Source organism: Solanum lycopersicum, chromosome 10, assembly GCF_036512215.1.
Source record: "Solanum lycopersicum chromosome 10, SLM_r2.1".
Classification (NCBI taxonomy): Eukaryota; Viridiplantae; Streptophyta; class Magnoliopsida; order Solanales; family Solanaceae; genus Solanum; species Solanum lycopersicum.
Window position 1 is genome coordinate 62,712,041 of NC_090809.1, and position 17,311 is coordinate 62,729,351.

At 23.7% G+C, this 17,311-nt stretch overlaps 2 protein-coding genes across 2 annotated transcripts; both read right to left on the bottom strand.

The window, feature by feature from the left end:
• Nucleotides 1-12,309: 12,309 nt before the first annotated feature.
• LOC101246581 (protein PELOTA 1-like) lies at nt 12,310-13,401 on the bottom strand. The gene has a single exon (XM_069290079.1). It carries the CDS (start codon nt 13,399-13,401, stop codon nt 12,310-12,312), a length of 1,092 nt encoding a protein of 363 aa, XP_069146180.1.
• A 2,804-nt stretch (nt 13,402-16,205) lies between these two features.
• On the bottom strand, nt 16,206-17,297 carry LOC138338972 (protein PELOTA 1-like). Its single transcript, XM_069290080.1, has one exon. The coding sequence runs from the start codon at nt 17,295-17,297 to the stop codon at nt 16,206-16,208; it is 1,092 nt and encodes a 363-aa protein (XP_069146181.1).
• Nucleotides 17,298-17,311: the final 14 nt, after the last annotated feature.

Below are 17,311 nucleotides of genomic sequence, written 5' to 3' on the forward strand. Positions count from 1 at the left end.
AGGACTGAGGAGGGGGAGAAATGGCCAAAATTGTGAATATTTATACAGGTAAGGCCTTGTTTGTTTTCAGAAATTGAAATTCTCATTTATGAATTTATGATTAAACTCATTGAATGCCCATTAAAACTGTGGGGACATGAACTATTTCAATGGCGAGTAAATAAAACTATACTTCATCGAATCTATTAAAAATATACTTCTCAATTTTACGATTTATATATATATATACACTTTTCTTTTACGTTTTTGATTAATATAAGTAATATTCTTCTTCAACTTTATAAAATATTTTTATTATAAAAATGATTTTAATATGTTTATATTTAGTGATAGAATTAGAAATTTCATAAATAATATTTAAAAATAGCAGTTTATTATATTAAAAATATTCAAAATATGTTATTTAATCATTTCATATATTATTTTACTTGTATATATATGTTCTTTCATTCCGACAAAGAGTGACACCCTTTCCATTATGTGACTATGCCACTGTTTATACCATTATACAAATGACTTCTATAAACATCATATGTTGCTACTTTTATAACAGTTATTTTCATGATAGTAAAAATATATGTGTATCATTTTCACAACTTATATCAATTCTAAATAATAAAATTGAAAATATGTCAAATCATTTTCCATTTAAAAAAATTAAAATGATTTTCTGTAAAAATTATTTTGCTCGTTGTCTTTATCATTCTAAATTCAGTTCAAATGTGACCAAACTGATAAAAGGGCATATTTGAGTAACTTTAATAACAAATTAAAATGATTTTCTTAGTTTCAAAACTAAAAATTACTTTGCTCCTTTTCTTTATCATTCTAAATTCAATTCAAATATGACCCAATTTATAAAAAGGTATATTTGAATTACTTTTACAATAAAAATATTTAAGTTATTTTTATAACAAAAAATATATAACTCTAAATAATAAAATTGAGAGGTATATAAAGTTTCAAGCAAAGCACATTACGCTACGATCCTGAACAGAACAAACATATATATAGCTGTAAAGTGTTGTATTAATATCAATAATAGAATATTAATTTGTTAAAGGAATAGTTTTAAACGTTTAAGCACTAAAAATTTAAATAGTTTGTTATAAGTAAGTGGAGCATGTGTAATCTTTTAGTGGTATATCAACTTTCTTCTTTGAAAAAGAAAGATTATTTTGATAAGATTGTTTAATTAAGTAACGACAATTAGGTAAATATTTTGATTTTTCATATGTTTTAGACTAGAAGTAATTAAATAATTTTAATATATCAAAAGATTTGATATATCAAGAAGAGTTCATATTCAAATTTTGAAATAATTTAGAGGAGATTAAGTTATGAGAGAGAAAAAAAATTGTTGAAATATGTAATTTTTATATAAACTATATTTAGAAAAAATATTATTAAAAATTATACAAACAGATGTAAAAATGGTGCAAATGGAGAGCAATATACCACTCTCAAAAGCATATATAATATAATTCTAAATTCTAAAAAACGTGGAATTTAGAGAAAATAGATTGAATGCTAATTTATTGTAATCTTATATGATAGAAAAATTATTTTTGGGAGACTTTCGATTCAAAAAGAGAATTACAAACGACATCAGCTTATTTAGATAAACAAAATGAAAGAAACATACATATAATACTATATAAATTTAAGAATAAGCAAGTGTAAGAATAAAAGTAATATTATTGGACGGAAAAAGAAAACACTCTACGACCTACGATCCTTAATCCTAATATTCGATCTCCTCATTCTTCGTATTAAGCATAACGTTTCCAATAAAATTGACAATCACCTCTTCGTCAGATAAATATAAAAATAATTAAAAAAAATGGAGTATAGTATGACACAATTTAAACATAACTATTCTCAACTTTACTGGTAGATTATAAGTTATATTATTATAATTAAGTTTTTGGCAAAAAAAAAATATTTCTTTTTTAATATTTGGTGATTTATGGAGTTTTGCTGAGAGCAATATGAATTACACATTATTTTGTATGAATTTTATTAATTTTTTAAATCAAATTTTAACAGTAGGATTTTAAATTGATAAGTTTAAAATACTTGAAGGATATTTATGTTAAAAAGAATAATTTAATAATATAATTTAAATTTATAAAAATAATTTAAAGATATTTTTGACCGATAAATATTAGATGACCATTTACTCTTAATGTTTCAAATAAATTATTATTAAAATAAATTGACACTTTCCCTTCTGGACATGTCTCTTAATTAGTAGGGTCAAGATATCTTGTCATAAAGAGTATGGTAAGAAAATTACAAGATATGTTTTGTCAAGTGTCAATAATAACATAAACATTACTATATTTTATTTATTTGATATATGATATCTAAAATATAATTAATTTAAATTTACTCAAAAAAATTCACTTTTAGGAGATAGTGTATTTTTTATTAAAGACAATTAGACTTAAGGATAAAAAAAAATTATCTTCGAAAAAATACTTCAAAAATAAGATTAATGCAACATTTAATAATATTTATTAGACTTAAACATGATAACATCATGTGCCACTCCTACTAAATGTGGTGAGAAATAAACAATGAGGACAAATGCTTGTAAATATTTTTTTAAAAAAAATTTATTTGTTTGATTTTTTATCAGCGTAAAATTTTTTGTTAGATTCTGACTTTTAATTTTATAATAGAACAGTCTAATATATTTACACCACGTAAAAATAGTCTAAGATGCACATTTCAACCTACAAAAATTTTAGTAGTTTCAAAACTTTACAACACTTACCATTTCATTCCAAACATTTGATGCTAAATATTACAAAGTATTTTTCAGATTATAATTTTTTTCAAAAAATAATATCTAAAAGTTGTGAATCAATGAATTTATTGTACTACTTATTGAACTTTAATTGTGTTATTAATCATGATATAATTGTAGTTATTATTTTATTTATCTTCTTTTTTATATATTGTTATCACTTATAAATAATTTTGTGTACATTATTGATCATAAAATATATTTTTAGAAGCATTGGCGATAAGATTGTTAAGATAATCGTAATGTTATTTATTTTTGTTAAATCAATTTGAAATAAGAAATGGAAGATTTTGAAAAAGAAAAATCATATTTAGTAGAAAGGTCATAAACGTTACAGGATTTTTTTGTGAATATATTTTGTGATAATTCTATTAAAATCTATTTTCAAAAATGCAATAATAATGATTGGTATTTTTGTCAAAAAATGAAAGCTATTGACCATGATATTTTAATGTCAATATCAAGTTATTAACTTAAGAGTGTAACATTGATGTATTATGATTATTAATATTAAAAACGTGCTCAGTATCAGGTGAAAAATTGAAAAATATTTATATTTTTTTTATGTTCAAGTGATTAAAATAAATTGAAAATAAGTTTTTACGGTAAAATAATTTTTTTTTAAATAAAAATAAACGAAATAAGATTTTTATGTGAAAATAAAAAATAAAGAAATTTAACTAATAACATTTAAAATTAATTGTGTAAATTATATACAATTATTTTTAAATAAAAACTTTTAACTTACAAATTCTATTATTTTTCTTTAAGTTTTTTTGTTCCGACCACGTTTTAGTGATTGTGATTGTATAGAAAAAATAATTCTGATTGTGAAATGAAATATAAATTATATCGCATTTCATCAAAGATCTGTTGATATGACATTTTATTTAAGAAGTATATTACGTATAATAAAGAATAATGTTTTCTAGAAAAGTAATAAAACTTTTTTTCCTGATAGTTTTTGTTGAAAAAATTATACAGAGGATTCATTTTATTAATTTTTATCTTTTATTTTTGTTTTATCATTTTTTTGGTTTACACCAGTCTAGAATGTGAAGCCATCATGCTTGACCAAATATGATCGACGTTAGAATAATATTAATTGCTTTATAAAAATATATAAATAATTTGTTTAAAATACTTTTAAAAACTTAAAATACGAAAACTTAACTCTGAAACACAAATATAAGTCCCATGAATTTTTGGACGTATATCTCATGTATTTTTTTTTAATTTATCATCACAAAATTATTTTCAATAATTCTGTAAATAAACTCAAAGAATTTACTATAATATAAAAAAAAAAATTTAAAAAAATAACAACATAAAAAATATGATAATTAAGAAATGCTAATTATGTATCCAGACAAGTAAATTAAGTCAATTAAACAAGTCAAACGTACGACCCAATTCACAACAAAATAAGATAAGTTGTTTTTGCCATGTGCCATTATATTATTTCAAAATAATCATGGGTTTAAATCTTTTTTAAATAGGGTATGTATTTATTAAAATTATTTTAAAAATTAAAAAAAAACATATTATCTATTGTAGTTGAATTTTCTAGTTTATGTGACTTTTGTGTTAGTAAACTCAAAATTTTATGATTTTTGTGTTGGAAATTAAACATACTTTTATGTGGAATTTTTGTATTTTAGTTTTAGATATAATTACGTAGGATAATATTTGAGCCCGTTGAGTTAAATTTAGATAAATTATAATGAATTAAGACAATAATTGTATGAAGACCACATCCAAATTTGTTTGGGTTAGATTGTGTTAGGTCAAAATGGATTAGGTAATGAGTTACATTACGAGTCAAGACCCAATTCAACTTAATTTTTATTAAGTTTAATTGTGTAATTTGTTCTTTTAAACTATTTTAGTACTTAAAAAAAAATCGTTATTATGACTTATATAGAACATATTAATTTGAAAAAAAAAAGTTTTAGAAATATTTTGACAAGATTTTTTCACAATTTAATTCAGGTTACATATCAACTCAATTTTAATGAACCGAAATGAGTCAAGCTAATAAATATCAAGTTAATAAATCATCCTAACTTAAATGACTTGAGTTTAAGTTGCTATCAACTTATAATATACACTTGACGAAATCAAAATATATTTTATAAATTTTATTGAAACTCTTATTCAAATCCGACAAACATATAAGTAAATAATATTAAAATACTTATTATTTGCATTTAAATTCAATTATGATTACGACACGTACAACAACATGTGAAAATAACCGTGTTAATAGCCTTAGCTAATGTTTCGCCATAGTTGAAATATGAAAAAAAAAATTAAAGTTGAAAAGTCAATTTTTTAAAAATTACAAATTATATTTTAAATTTTAATTTAAGATGACCCATGGTCTAAATAAACTACGCAAATCCACCAAATAAAGTCAAATAATGCGGCTGTACTAGAAAGTAAGATGCATTTTTAATATAAATATAATTATTTTATTATTTTTCACTTAATAATTAATATTTATATTAGAATCTAATTTAATTCAAATATCGAAAAATCCTAAAACACTTTCTAACTTTACAGTAGTACTTGATTTAAATGAAAATTTATTTTTTACAATACAATTTTTAATACTAAAAAAAGACTTTATCAAACGAACACATATTCTCCTTCAATTTAATCATTGATTTTGAAATTGAAACTTAAAAAATTAAATTTCTTAAAATTATAGTTTTGGATAATAAAGGTTTATTTAAACATATATTTTACTTGATTTTTTAAAATTAAAAACATATGTCATTTTACTTTTTTTTAAAAAAGAAAAAAGATTTTGTGAATAGAAGTCAAAAAATTGAGACACTAATTTGAGCCGAATATTAGAACATAAAAATATCTAAATATTAAAATTTTAAAATCAAATCAAATCTATTAGCTAAATAGAGTAAATATTAAAAAAAAAATAAAAAATTCCAAAGCCTAATCTAAAAGGGCCAAACACTAGCTTAACCTAATACGTGTTAAAATATACTTTGTATTAAAGATACCAATTCGTCAAAGAAACTATTAATGCATTTAATCTACATAAAGTAATACTACACGCATAATAATTATAATAACAGTTGGTAGGTATATTTTTAGATCTCGATTAATCTAAATTTATGTCAAGAAGTTTATTTTAGAGGTAATTAAAATATTTTTTTTATTATTAAAAAGACTTTATTTTCAACGTTTTAACTTAGAGATTTGCATATTAATAATCTCTTTTCTTTAACAAATATATTATAATAATTCAAATTTAAGATATAACTAATAATGTGTGTGTATATATTATTTAATAAAATTTATTTGCACTTATTAACACCTAATTTGAACAAATTTTAGGCTTCCTAACCTGAGCAATTAGTCAATACAACAGAATGACAAAATGTGAGCAAATTAAACCTAATTAATGGTAAAGCAGATTGTTAAATTGTACTCGATCATCTTTATTTGTCATATTATATTTTTCAAAAATTAATTTGATATATTTAAAATTTAAATTAAATTACTTAATTTGATTTTTTTTTAAAAATAGATTTTATAAAAATTAGATATTAAAAAAATATATAAAAATTACAATTTTTTATATTAATACGATGAAAAATACACTGTAAAATATTAATCAAAAATTTTTATAATTTGACTCTAAAAAAGGAAACTATAACAATTAAAAGTGGACGGAGTTAGTAAATCACATAACTTTGGACATAACTATAATTATTACTCATTATGTTCACTTTTATTTGTCGAGTATTAAATATATATTAAAATATCATTTGTCAATTTTAACATGTCAAGATAATTTTTTAAAAATATTTTACTCTTTAAATTAATTACTTATTTTCTGAATTATCTCCTAAAATCTAATATTATACTTCCAATTGATATGAATTAATAATTTTTCAACCAAACATTACACGTAAAGTAACCTTTAATACAAGTATAAGGTCTCTTTGGACCTCCAATAAAATTGAAACCATACAAAAGAAGATTAGTCTTGAGTCATAACCCTAATAAATAGACTTACTTGAAATTATAATATATGATAATTAATGACAAAACATATTCAAAGCTCGATTTCATCCATGCTAAAAACTTAAAGTATTGACCATACATTATAATATTTATTGCACTAACATGCGTATATGGTGCAGGGAGATTGATAACTTATTATTTTTCATCACATATAATTATTTTTTATATTTACTACTGCATTTGAAAACAGTTGTTCGTCGATATGCCTGCTTCTCTAGCCAGGGGCAATTTTGGTATAATTATTTTTATTATATGCTTGCACATAGTGTACTTCACTTTTAAAATGATAATTTTATCGAAATTTGACTTAAAAATCAACGGTTATATTTCTTTTTGCCATTTTGCTTCAGCTAAAAAGTAGTACACTCTTTGGCCATAAATACAAGTTATAGTTGTTTTTATATTTTTTATTAGTTATTTGAACTTAAAAAGGAAAAATAATTTTTGGGTGTTTCTTGAAATTATAAATTTCAATTCAATTTAAATTTTAAACTTTTTTTAATAAATTAAAAAAAGTAAAATAATACAAATAAATTAAAATGAAATAATAGTACAAATCACAATAATTAAAAACTTAATATATTTACAATATATAGAAATTGGAAAGACTAGTCCACCACATCAATTGCAACAAAGGAAGTAACATTTAGAAGGACTAAAAATTACTACAAATCATAGTAAATAATAATTCAAAAATTTAAAGACATACAAAAAATTTAGGTTATTCTCAAAATGTTACGAGTGTCACTTGAAATAAAAAGAGAAATAATCTTATTTAAAAATGCCGTAAAATATTTTATAAATCACAATAATTAACGTAAAATACTTAAAGACATAAACATTTGATTGATTATCGAAATTTCATCAATATTACATAAATTTGAACAAAATGAATAATATTATCTGAAAATTAGGTAAAAAGTCACATAACTTTGGACATAACTATATATAATTATTACTCATTATCTTCACTTTTAGTTGTTCGATTATACAATTAAGATAATTTTTTTAAAATATATTATTCTTTAAATTAATTACTCACTTATTTTTAAATTATCTACAAATTTAATATTATACATCAATTAATATGATTAAATGATTTTCATGTCATACGCAAGTTTAATTTATATAAGTACATGTATGTGTTATATAAGTACATGTATGTGCAAGTAAAATCATACTAATATGTATAATTGATCAATGCGTCTAAATAGTACAAAATCATGACCCTAATAAATTTGACTTATCTGAACTTATAATTAATGATTAATGACGAAGGCATATTCAAAACTCGATTCCATCAGTAATTAAAATTTTAAAAGTGTTGATCATACATTATAATATATTTCTTGTAAATGCGTATTAAAAAGAAAATCACTGCAATTTTGAGTTGCGACCAATTCACCTGCACATTCAACACTTTTAGTACCATAACACATCCAATCACATTTATTTATAACCATATCCATGAATTTTTTAATCAAATTTATCCATGAATTTTTCAATCAATTTTACATTTGTTTTCATCTTTATACCATATACGTGATTTATTCTCGATAGTTTCATTTGTCAGACTCAAGCAAAAAGTAAACTCGAAAATCATTCTTGATAGAGTCTTTAATTTGCTTGCAATCACGACGCAAGGCATGGCATCCATATCAATATGTTTTCTAAACGAAACAAATAAATTATCAAAAAATTTCTCAAAATTCGAGTTATTTTTTGAAGTTATTCGATTCGTATAGTTGCACAATGAGTAATAGATATTGTATTATTATCGATCAATAAAATCTCAGCAGTTCTATTCTTCATTAAAATTATCCATATATCATACTTAACTTTTTAATTCTAACGCTTTCTTCAAAATATTATTTGTTTCTTTGTCCTAAATTTTCTCAGTTTTTTTTCGTTTTCAACTCCAAATTATGGAAAGTTCTAAAATTTACATATTTGTTTGACGTAATTGTACGTCATGAATTCGTATAGTTGAATAATCTTTCGCATAATCAACGTTAATGATATTGATTTCAAGCTGAACTTGAACCTTAGAACTGTTCTTATTTTTCGTTCAGTCGAAAGTTAATTGAATTTTACAAATTGTGTTAACAGAAACGACATCAGATTTGACAATGAAATTGTAATTGTTCCTAATTATTGATTTTGAACTATTTTCACCTGAAAGTTTCATTGATAATTTTTTTTTTTTTTTGAAATATTGCTATATTTTGTTTCTTTGCTAATGTTTTGTGTTGTTTATATAGTTTGTATTGATTTTTAAATTTTTACATTTTCCTTTTTACTCGTGGGATTTGAATTGTTTATAGTTATCCCTTGCCATTTTTTTGTTTTGAATTGTAATTTCTCTTTTTTTTTTCTTTCTTCTTATTAATTCAATTTTAATGCAAAGGAAAACATTACTATTATATAAAATTAAGAATTTTAGTGGTGTAAGTTGTATGCACTATTTTTAAGGCAATTTATTATTAAGATTTTTATTTTATAAAATAAAAATATCAAATATAACATTTCTTTTTCAAAGTTATGATTCCTTTTTTGTTATAATTTTTTAATAAAACAAGTGTTTCTTTTTTATTATGGGACTATAAACTTTGGATTTTGAACAATTTATGTTATACTCGTGTGAATCCACTATAGCATATGGGATGTGGTCTCTTTGGTGAATTTAAGACCATGGGATTTAACTTTAGATTGATTTTTAGTATTAAGAAAAACAAAATGTATGCTTGAAGAAAAGTATATTTTAAAATGTAATAGAAAATATCAAATTATCAATAACCTAATTATAATTATTTAATATATATCTGTGATTTGATTCAAATTGTTGTAATAATGTGAAACTTTGAAAATGACTTTTTATATTCCTACATTATTTAATAGTGTATTTTAAAAATATATATGTATTCACGTGGACATCATAAATATTGCATTATTATAAATAGTAACAACAACTTTGATTAAAATTAAAATATTTTTCAGACCCATTTTCTTATTTTTAACAAGAAACAATGTATTTTAAATACCCGATATACCCCGTAATAGAGGATGTTTACTATCACATATCGAGGGGCATTATGAATTTTTGCAGCAATTTTAAATTAATGTATTAGTTGATAGTTAAATATTTAGTAAATTTTTTTATACGTATATTATTAATTAATTATTGATAAAATATTAGAGAAAAGTTCATCTTCAATTCGTTTAGAAATATATCAAAGAATTGGGTGAAGTGCACTAATACTCAATTTTGATATCGTCTTTCTACACCTTTTTAAAGTTTGTTACACATGTGAGATGTATTCCCTTTGAATTGAATAACTTTAGGTATATAATATTTATAAAGTTAGTCTTGATATATTTAATTTTGAATTCAATATATGAGTTTCGTATGGACGAAATTCAATCATTTTAAAATTATTTTAGTCATTCTTACTTCAAATTCAGTCATATATGATTGATATTTAGTTTTCTCAAATTTAAATTCGGACGCTATATATCCGAAGTAGACAAGTAGTTATACATATAAAAAAAATAAGGAAAAATGATAGAAATTTTACCTTTAGATTCTCTTGTTACTATTATCTCCTATTAGCTTTACAAATTTCTAAAACCTCTCATTTTCACGCATCAGATTAATATATCATCACATCAAATTAATGTATCTTACGCATCAGATTAATGTATCTCGCGTATCAGATTAGTGTATCATGTATAAAATGTACATCAGATTAGATTAGTGTATTATGTATAAAATGTAATGTATCTAACTGAATCATTAATGAATCTCGCGTATCATATTAATATATCAACACTTATATTATTGTATTAGTTTGAGAGATTTTTGAAATATGAACTTATAAAGGACAAATAGTAATTTTTTACCTTAAAATCTCTGTCCTTTGTCCTTAAAATAATCAAAAAATAAAGTACAATTAAACGACGATAATTGAATTTTTACAAAATTTTGGACAAAGAAAATTCCTAATCTAAACGGGCTAGTTTTGTGGGCTTGGTAGAGATCAGTCAGTTAATTGGGCCTTCACAGCCCATGATGTAATTAAAAGACAAATACTTTTAGAGTTGTATAAATAATTTTTATACATTTTCTAAAATTTGATATATTTATTTATATCAAACACAAAATCATGAAATAGGTGGTGGTGGGTAAGTGTCAAGACCAAAAATTTTATCAAGTACATTCAAAATTTAATATCATAAAATTATATAAATTTTGATAAAGAGTGTTCAATTGACTATCGTGCTGGCTGGCTGCACGACTACACTAATGGATGGGGTGGGGGAGGGGATGGGGTAGAGCTAATTCTAAATCGAATCGAAATCGATAACCAATTATTGATTTAGTAACTTTAATAATGATTATTATTTTTTAAAATTATCGAATTATCAATGCTTAACGGTTTAAGATTTTCTTTTAATGAGTTAAATAATAATTTGATAGTAAATCAATAAATTAGATTAATAACATTCGATATATAAAGTCTCTGACTTAGAATTAAGTTTCATACTTTTATTTCTAATTCTCTCAAACTTTTGATTGTTCAACTTCATGCTTCTGTTTGCTTTTGAGCAAATATGCAATCTTAAAGCTCATATACATAGATCATTAAATTTTTCATCTTGCTTCTGAATAATTTTTAATTAAAAAAATATGTGTTTCATATATTAATGGTTAAACTAATAATACCTTATCTAAACAAATTTTTTGCTACCTAAACAGTTAGCCAATAGAACAGAATGACAAAATATGAGTAAATTAAACCCAATTAATTGGTAAAGCAGACTGTTAAATGTAAGTCACATATAACTTTCGACATAACAATATATATTACTCATTATCTTCATATTTATTTGTTGAATATACTAAGATAAGTTTTTAAATATTTTATTTTTTAAATAATCTCTTAGAATCTAATATTATATATCAAATAATATGAATAAATAATTTTTAACATAATATTACTCGTAAAGTAACATTTAATTCAAATAAAAGATTCCTTTAATTTGGACATTTAATAAAATTGAAACGATACAAAAAAGTATAACATAATCTCTGAATTCTTGAACAAGCATAATATACACAAACTAAGAAATGACTCATTTATTATTTTTTAATATACACATGTCTGATATGATTTGCGGGCTATTTACTAAAATGAATATATATTATGCGCCAAGTTTAATATATATAAGTACATGTATATGCAAGTAAAATTATACTAATACGTATAATTGATTAATGCGTTGAAATGGTACAAAATCATAACCCTAATAAAACTTTGACTTATCTAAACTTATAACTAATGATAAATGACGAAAGACATATTATTCTATTTATAATTAAAAATTTATATGGCCATACATTATAATATTTCTTGTAAATGCGTATTTAAAAAAATTCACTACAACACCAAGTCATCAATATTAGGAATAGGAAACCTCAAAATTGCAGCAATTCCAGTCATCTGAGCCAGTTTGTCTCCTTCGACATCACTAAATTGTATTACTTTTCCACCAGCTTCTTGCACTAATTTCTTCAACTTTGAGTATTTTTTTCTCAATTTAATATCCTTCTTCTTTGACAGTTCTTCTGTGATCAAAAGTGTATCAATTGCAAGCAATTCATGTGCATATTCAACACTTTTAGTGCCATAACACACCCAATCACATTTATTTATTACCATATCCATGAATTTTTCAATCACCTTTGTGTTAGCGTTCATATTTTTTATCACTTTATCACTCAAAACATCTTTTATATTGTTCTGATGAATCATAAGAATACGCGATTCGTTTCTCTCAATGGATTTTATCTTCCGTTTTTGAGCCTCAAGCAACAAGTAAGCTCGAAAATCATCCTTGATAGAGTCTTTGCTTGCAATCACCATGTTAGGTATGACATCCATATCGATATGTTTTCTAAACGAAACAAATAAATTTTCGAAAAATTTCTCGAAATTCGAGTTGTTGTTTTTCAAAGTTTTTTCGTTTCGTATAGTTGCACAATGAGTAATAGATGTTGTATTATTATCCGTCAATAAAATTTCAGCAGATGTATTATTTATTATAATTATCCCCAAGTCATACTGACCGTTTTGATTCAATCCTTCCTCCAAAATCTTAATTGTTTTTTCGTCCCAAGGATTCTTTGTCAGTTTCAACTCTCTATTCGTTTCCAGCTCCAATGTATGGAAAGATCCAGAACTTACATATTCGTTCGACGTAATCGTCCGGCCACGAACACGTATAGTTGAACAGTCTTTCGCATAATCAACATTTATAACTTTTATTTCGAGCTGCACCTGAACCTTAGAACTGCTCTTCCTTTTCGCTGTCAAATCAGAAGAAAATTGAATTTTGCGAGTTGTGGCAGCAGAAACGACATCATCTTCGGCAATGAGATTGTATAAAAGCCATAAATCATCTGGTTTTTCAGGAATTATTTTGATTGTAGCTGGTTGATTTGGGATTAATTTTTCACCTGAAAGCTTCATAACTTTCGTTGAGTTACGTTTTCTTGTTAAGTTTTTTTTGTTTGTTTGTTCTGTTTAGTGGGGTTTATATAATATGTATTGATTTAAAATATTTCCTTTTCCTTTTGGGATTAAGATTGTTGAAAGTTATTATTTATCCTTTTTGAATTATTATTATTCTCTTTTTTTTTTATGGAAAGGAAAGAAGTTAATTTATTTTCATTATTAATAATTTTATTTAATAAAATATAAATATCAAATATAATGTTATAAGTTAATTAACATTCTATTTTTATTTTACCTATTAATTTAAAATTCTCTTTTCTCATTTAACAAAATTACCATGTTTATTTTCGACATTGTTTTAGAAGAAATTCACATGCAAATCCTTCCACTTATTCTGTCCAACCATACTTCAAGTTATTTCTCCCATGTAATAATAAGTATTTCGGTTTTGGGTTTTGTCAATTTCGGATTGATTTTATAAAATAAAAATATCAAATATAACATTTCTGTTTCATAATTATGATTTTTTTTGGTTATAATTTCTTAATAAAACAAGTTTTTCTTTTTTATTATGGGATTATAAACTTTGGATTTTGAACAATTTATGTTATACTCGTGTGAATCCACTATAGCATATGGGATGTGGCCTCTTTGGTGAATTTAACACCATGGGATTTAACTTTAGATTGATTTTTTGTATTAAGAAAAACAAAATGTATGCTTGAAGAGAAGTATATTTTAAAATGTAATAGAAAATATCAAATTATCAGTAACCTAATTATAATTATTTAATATATATTCTAAATGAAAAAGGTTTTAAATATATCCGTACTTTGATTCAAATTATTGTAATAATATTAAACTTTGAAATGACCTTTTATACCCCTATATTATTTAATAGTGTATTCTAAAGGTATATATATCTCCACGTGGACATCGTAAATATTGCATTACTATAAATAATAACAATAACTTTGATTAAAATTAAAATATTTTCCGACTCATTTCCTTTTTTTTTTTTACAAAACACAATGTATTTTAAATACCCGATATACCCGTAATAGTGGATGTTTACTATCACATATCGAGGGGCATTATGATTTTTTGCAGCAATTTTAAATTAATGTATTATCATAATTGAGTTGATATTTAAATATTTAGTAAATTTTTTTATATGTATATTATTAATTAATTATTGATAAAATAATACAGAAAAGGTCATCTTCAATTCGTTTAGAAATATATCAAAGAATTGGGTGAAGTGCACTAAAACCCAATTTTGATATCGTCTTTCTACACCTTTTTAAAGTTTGTTACACATGTGAGATGTATTCACTTTGAATTGAATAACTTTAGATATATAATATTTATAAAGTTAATCTTGATATATTTAATTTTGAATTCAATATATGAGTCCGTATGGACGAAATTAAATCATTTTAAAATTATTTGTCATTCTTACTTCAAATTCAGTCATATATAATTGATATTTAGTTTTTTCAAATTTAAATTCAGACGTCATACATCCAGAGTAAACAAGTAGTTATACATATAAAAAGAATAAAGAAAAATAACAGAAATCTGACATTTAAGTTCTCTTATTACCGTTATCCCCTATTTGCTTTACAAATTCCTAAAACCTCTCATTTTCACGTATCAGATCAATGTATCATCACATCAAATTAATGTATCTCGCGCATCAGATTAATATATCTTGCGCATCAGATTAGTGTATCATGTATAAAATGTACATCAGATTAGATTAGTGTATCATGTATAAAATGTAATGTATCTTACTTAATCGTTAATGAATCTCGCGTATCAAATTAATATATCAACGCTTATATTATTGTATTAGTTTAAGGGATTTTTGTAATTATGAAAACTTATAAGAGAGAAATGGTAATTTTACTTTTAAAATATGTGATTTTCTGTCCTTTGTCCTTAAAATAATCAAAAGATAACTACAATTAAATTGAATTTTTACAAAATTTATCCAAAGAAAATTCCTAATCTAAACGGGCTAGTTTTGTGGGCTTGGTAGAGATCAGTCAGTTAATTGGGCCTTCACAGCCCATGATGTAATTAAAAGACAATACTTTTAGAGTTGTACTTCAACTAGTACCGATTGATGGGAGAGAGACATAATTTATATATATTTTTTAAAATTTGATATATTTATTTATATCAAACACAAAATCATGAAATAGGTGATGGTGGGTAAGTGACAAGACCAGAAATTTTACAAAGTACGTTCAAAATTTAATATCATAAAATTATATAAATTAATTACTTACTTTTTAAATTATCTCTTAGAATCTAATATTATATATCAAATAATATGAATAAATAATTTTCAACATAATATTACTCGTAAAGTAACATTTAATTCAAATAAAAAATCCCTTTAATCTGGTCATTAATAAAATTGAAACGATACAAAAAAGAATAACGTGATCTCTGAATTCTTGAACAAGCATAATATACACAAACTAAGAAATGATTCATTTATTATTTTTTAATATACACATGTCTGATATGATTTGCGGGCTATTTACTAAAATGAATATATATTATGCGCCAAGTTTAATATATATAAGTACATGTATATGCAAGTAAAATTATACTAATACGTATAATTGATTAATGCGTTGAAATGGTACAAAATCATAACCCTAATAAAACTTTGACTTATCTAAACTTATAACTAATGATAAATGACGAAAGACATATTCAAAGTTCGATTCTATTTATAATTAAAAATTTAAATGACCATACATTATAATATTTCTTTGCAAATGCGTATTTAAAAAAATTCACTACATCACCAAGTCATCAATATTAGGAATAGGAAACCTCAAAATTGCAGCAATTCCAGTCATCTGAGCAAGTTTTTCTCCTTCGACATCACTAAATTGTATTACTTTTCCACCAGCTTCTTGCACTAATTTCTTCAACTTTGAGTATTTTTTTCTCAATTTAATATCCTTCTTCTCTGACAGTTCTTCTGTGATCAAAAGTGTATCAATTGCAAGCAATTCATGTGCATATTCAACACTTTTAGTGCCATAACACACCCAATCACATTTATTTATTACCATATCCATGAATTTTTCAATCACCTTTGTGTTAGCGTTCATATTTTTTATCACTTTATCACTCAAAATATCTTTTATATTGTTCTGATGAATCATAAGAATACGCGATTCGTTTCTCTCAATGGATTTTATCTTCCGTTTTTGAGCCTCAAGCAACAAGTAAGCTCGAAAATCATCCTTGATAGAGTCTTTGCTTGCAATCACCATGTTAGGTATGACATCTATATCGATATGTTTTCTAAACGAAACAAATAAATTTTCGAAAAATTTCTCGAAATTCGAGTTGTTGTTTTTCAAAGTTTTTTCGTTTCGTATAGTTGCACAATGAGTAATAGATGTCGTATTATTATCCGTCAATAAAATTTCAGCAGATGTATTATTTATTAAAATTATCCCCAAGTCATACTTACCGTTTTGATTCAATCCTTCCTTCAAAATCTTAATTGTTTTTTCGTCCCAAGGATTCTTTGTCAGTTTCAACTCTCTATTCGTTTCCAGTTCTAAAGTATGGAAAGATCCAGAACTTACATATTCGTTAGACGTAATCGTCCTGCCAAGAACACGTATAGTGGAACAGTCTTTCGCATAATCAACATTTATAACTTTGATTTCGAGCTGGACTTGAACCTTAGAACTGCTCTTCTTTTTCGCTGTCAAATCAGAAGAAAATTGAATTTTGCGAGTTGTAACAGTAGAAACGACATCATCTTCGATAATGAGATTGTACAAAAGCCATAAATCGTCTGATTTTTCAGGAATTATTTTGATTGTAGCTGGTTGATTTGGGATTAATTTTTCATCTGAAAGCTTCATAACTTTCGATGTGT

Excerpts from the sequence above, each read along its gene's own strand:
- LOC101246581 (XM_069290079.1), bottom strand. The coding sequence starts at position 13,401 with ATGAAGCTTTCAGGTGAAAAATTAATCCCAAATCAACCAGCTACAATC.
- LOC138338972 (XM_069290080.1), bottom strand. The coding sequence starts at position 17,297 with ATGAAGCTTTCAGATGAAAAATTAATCCCAAATCAACCAGCTACAATC.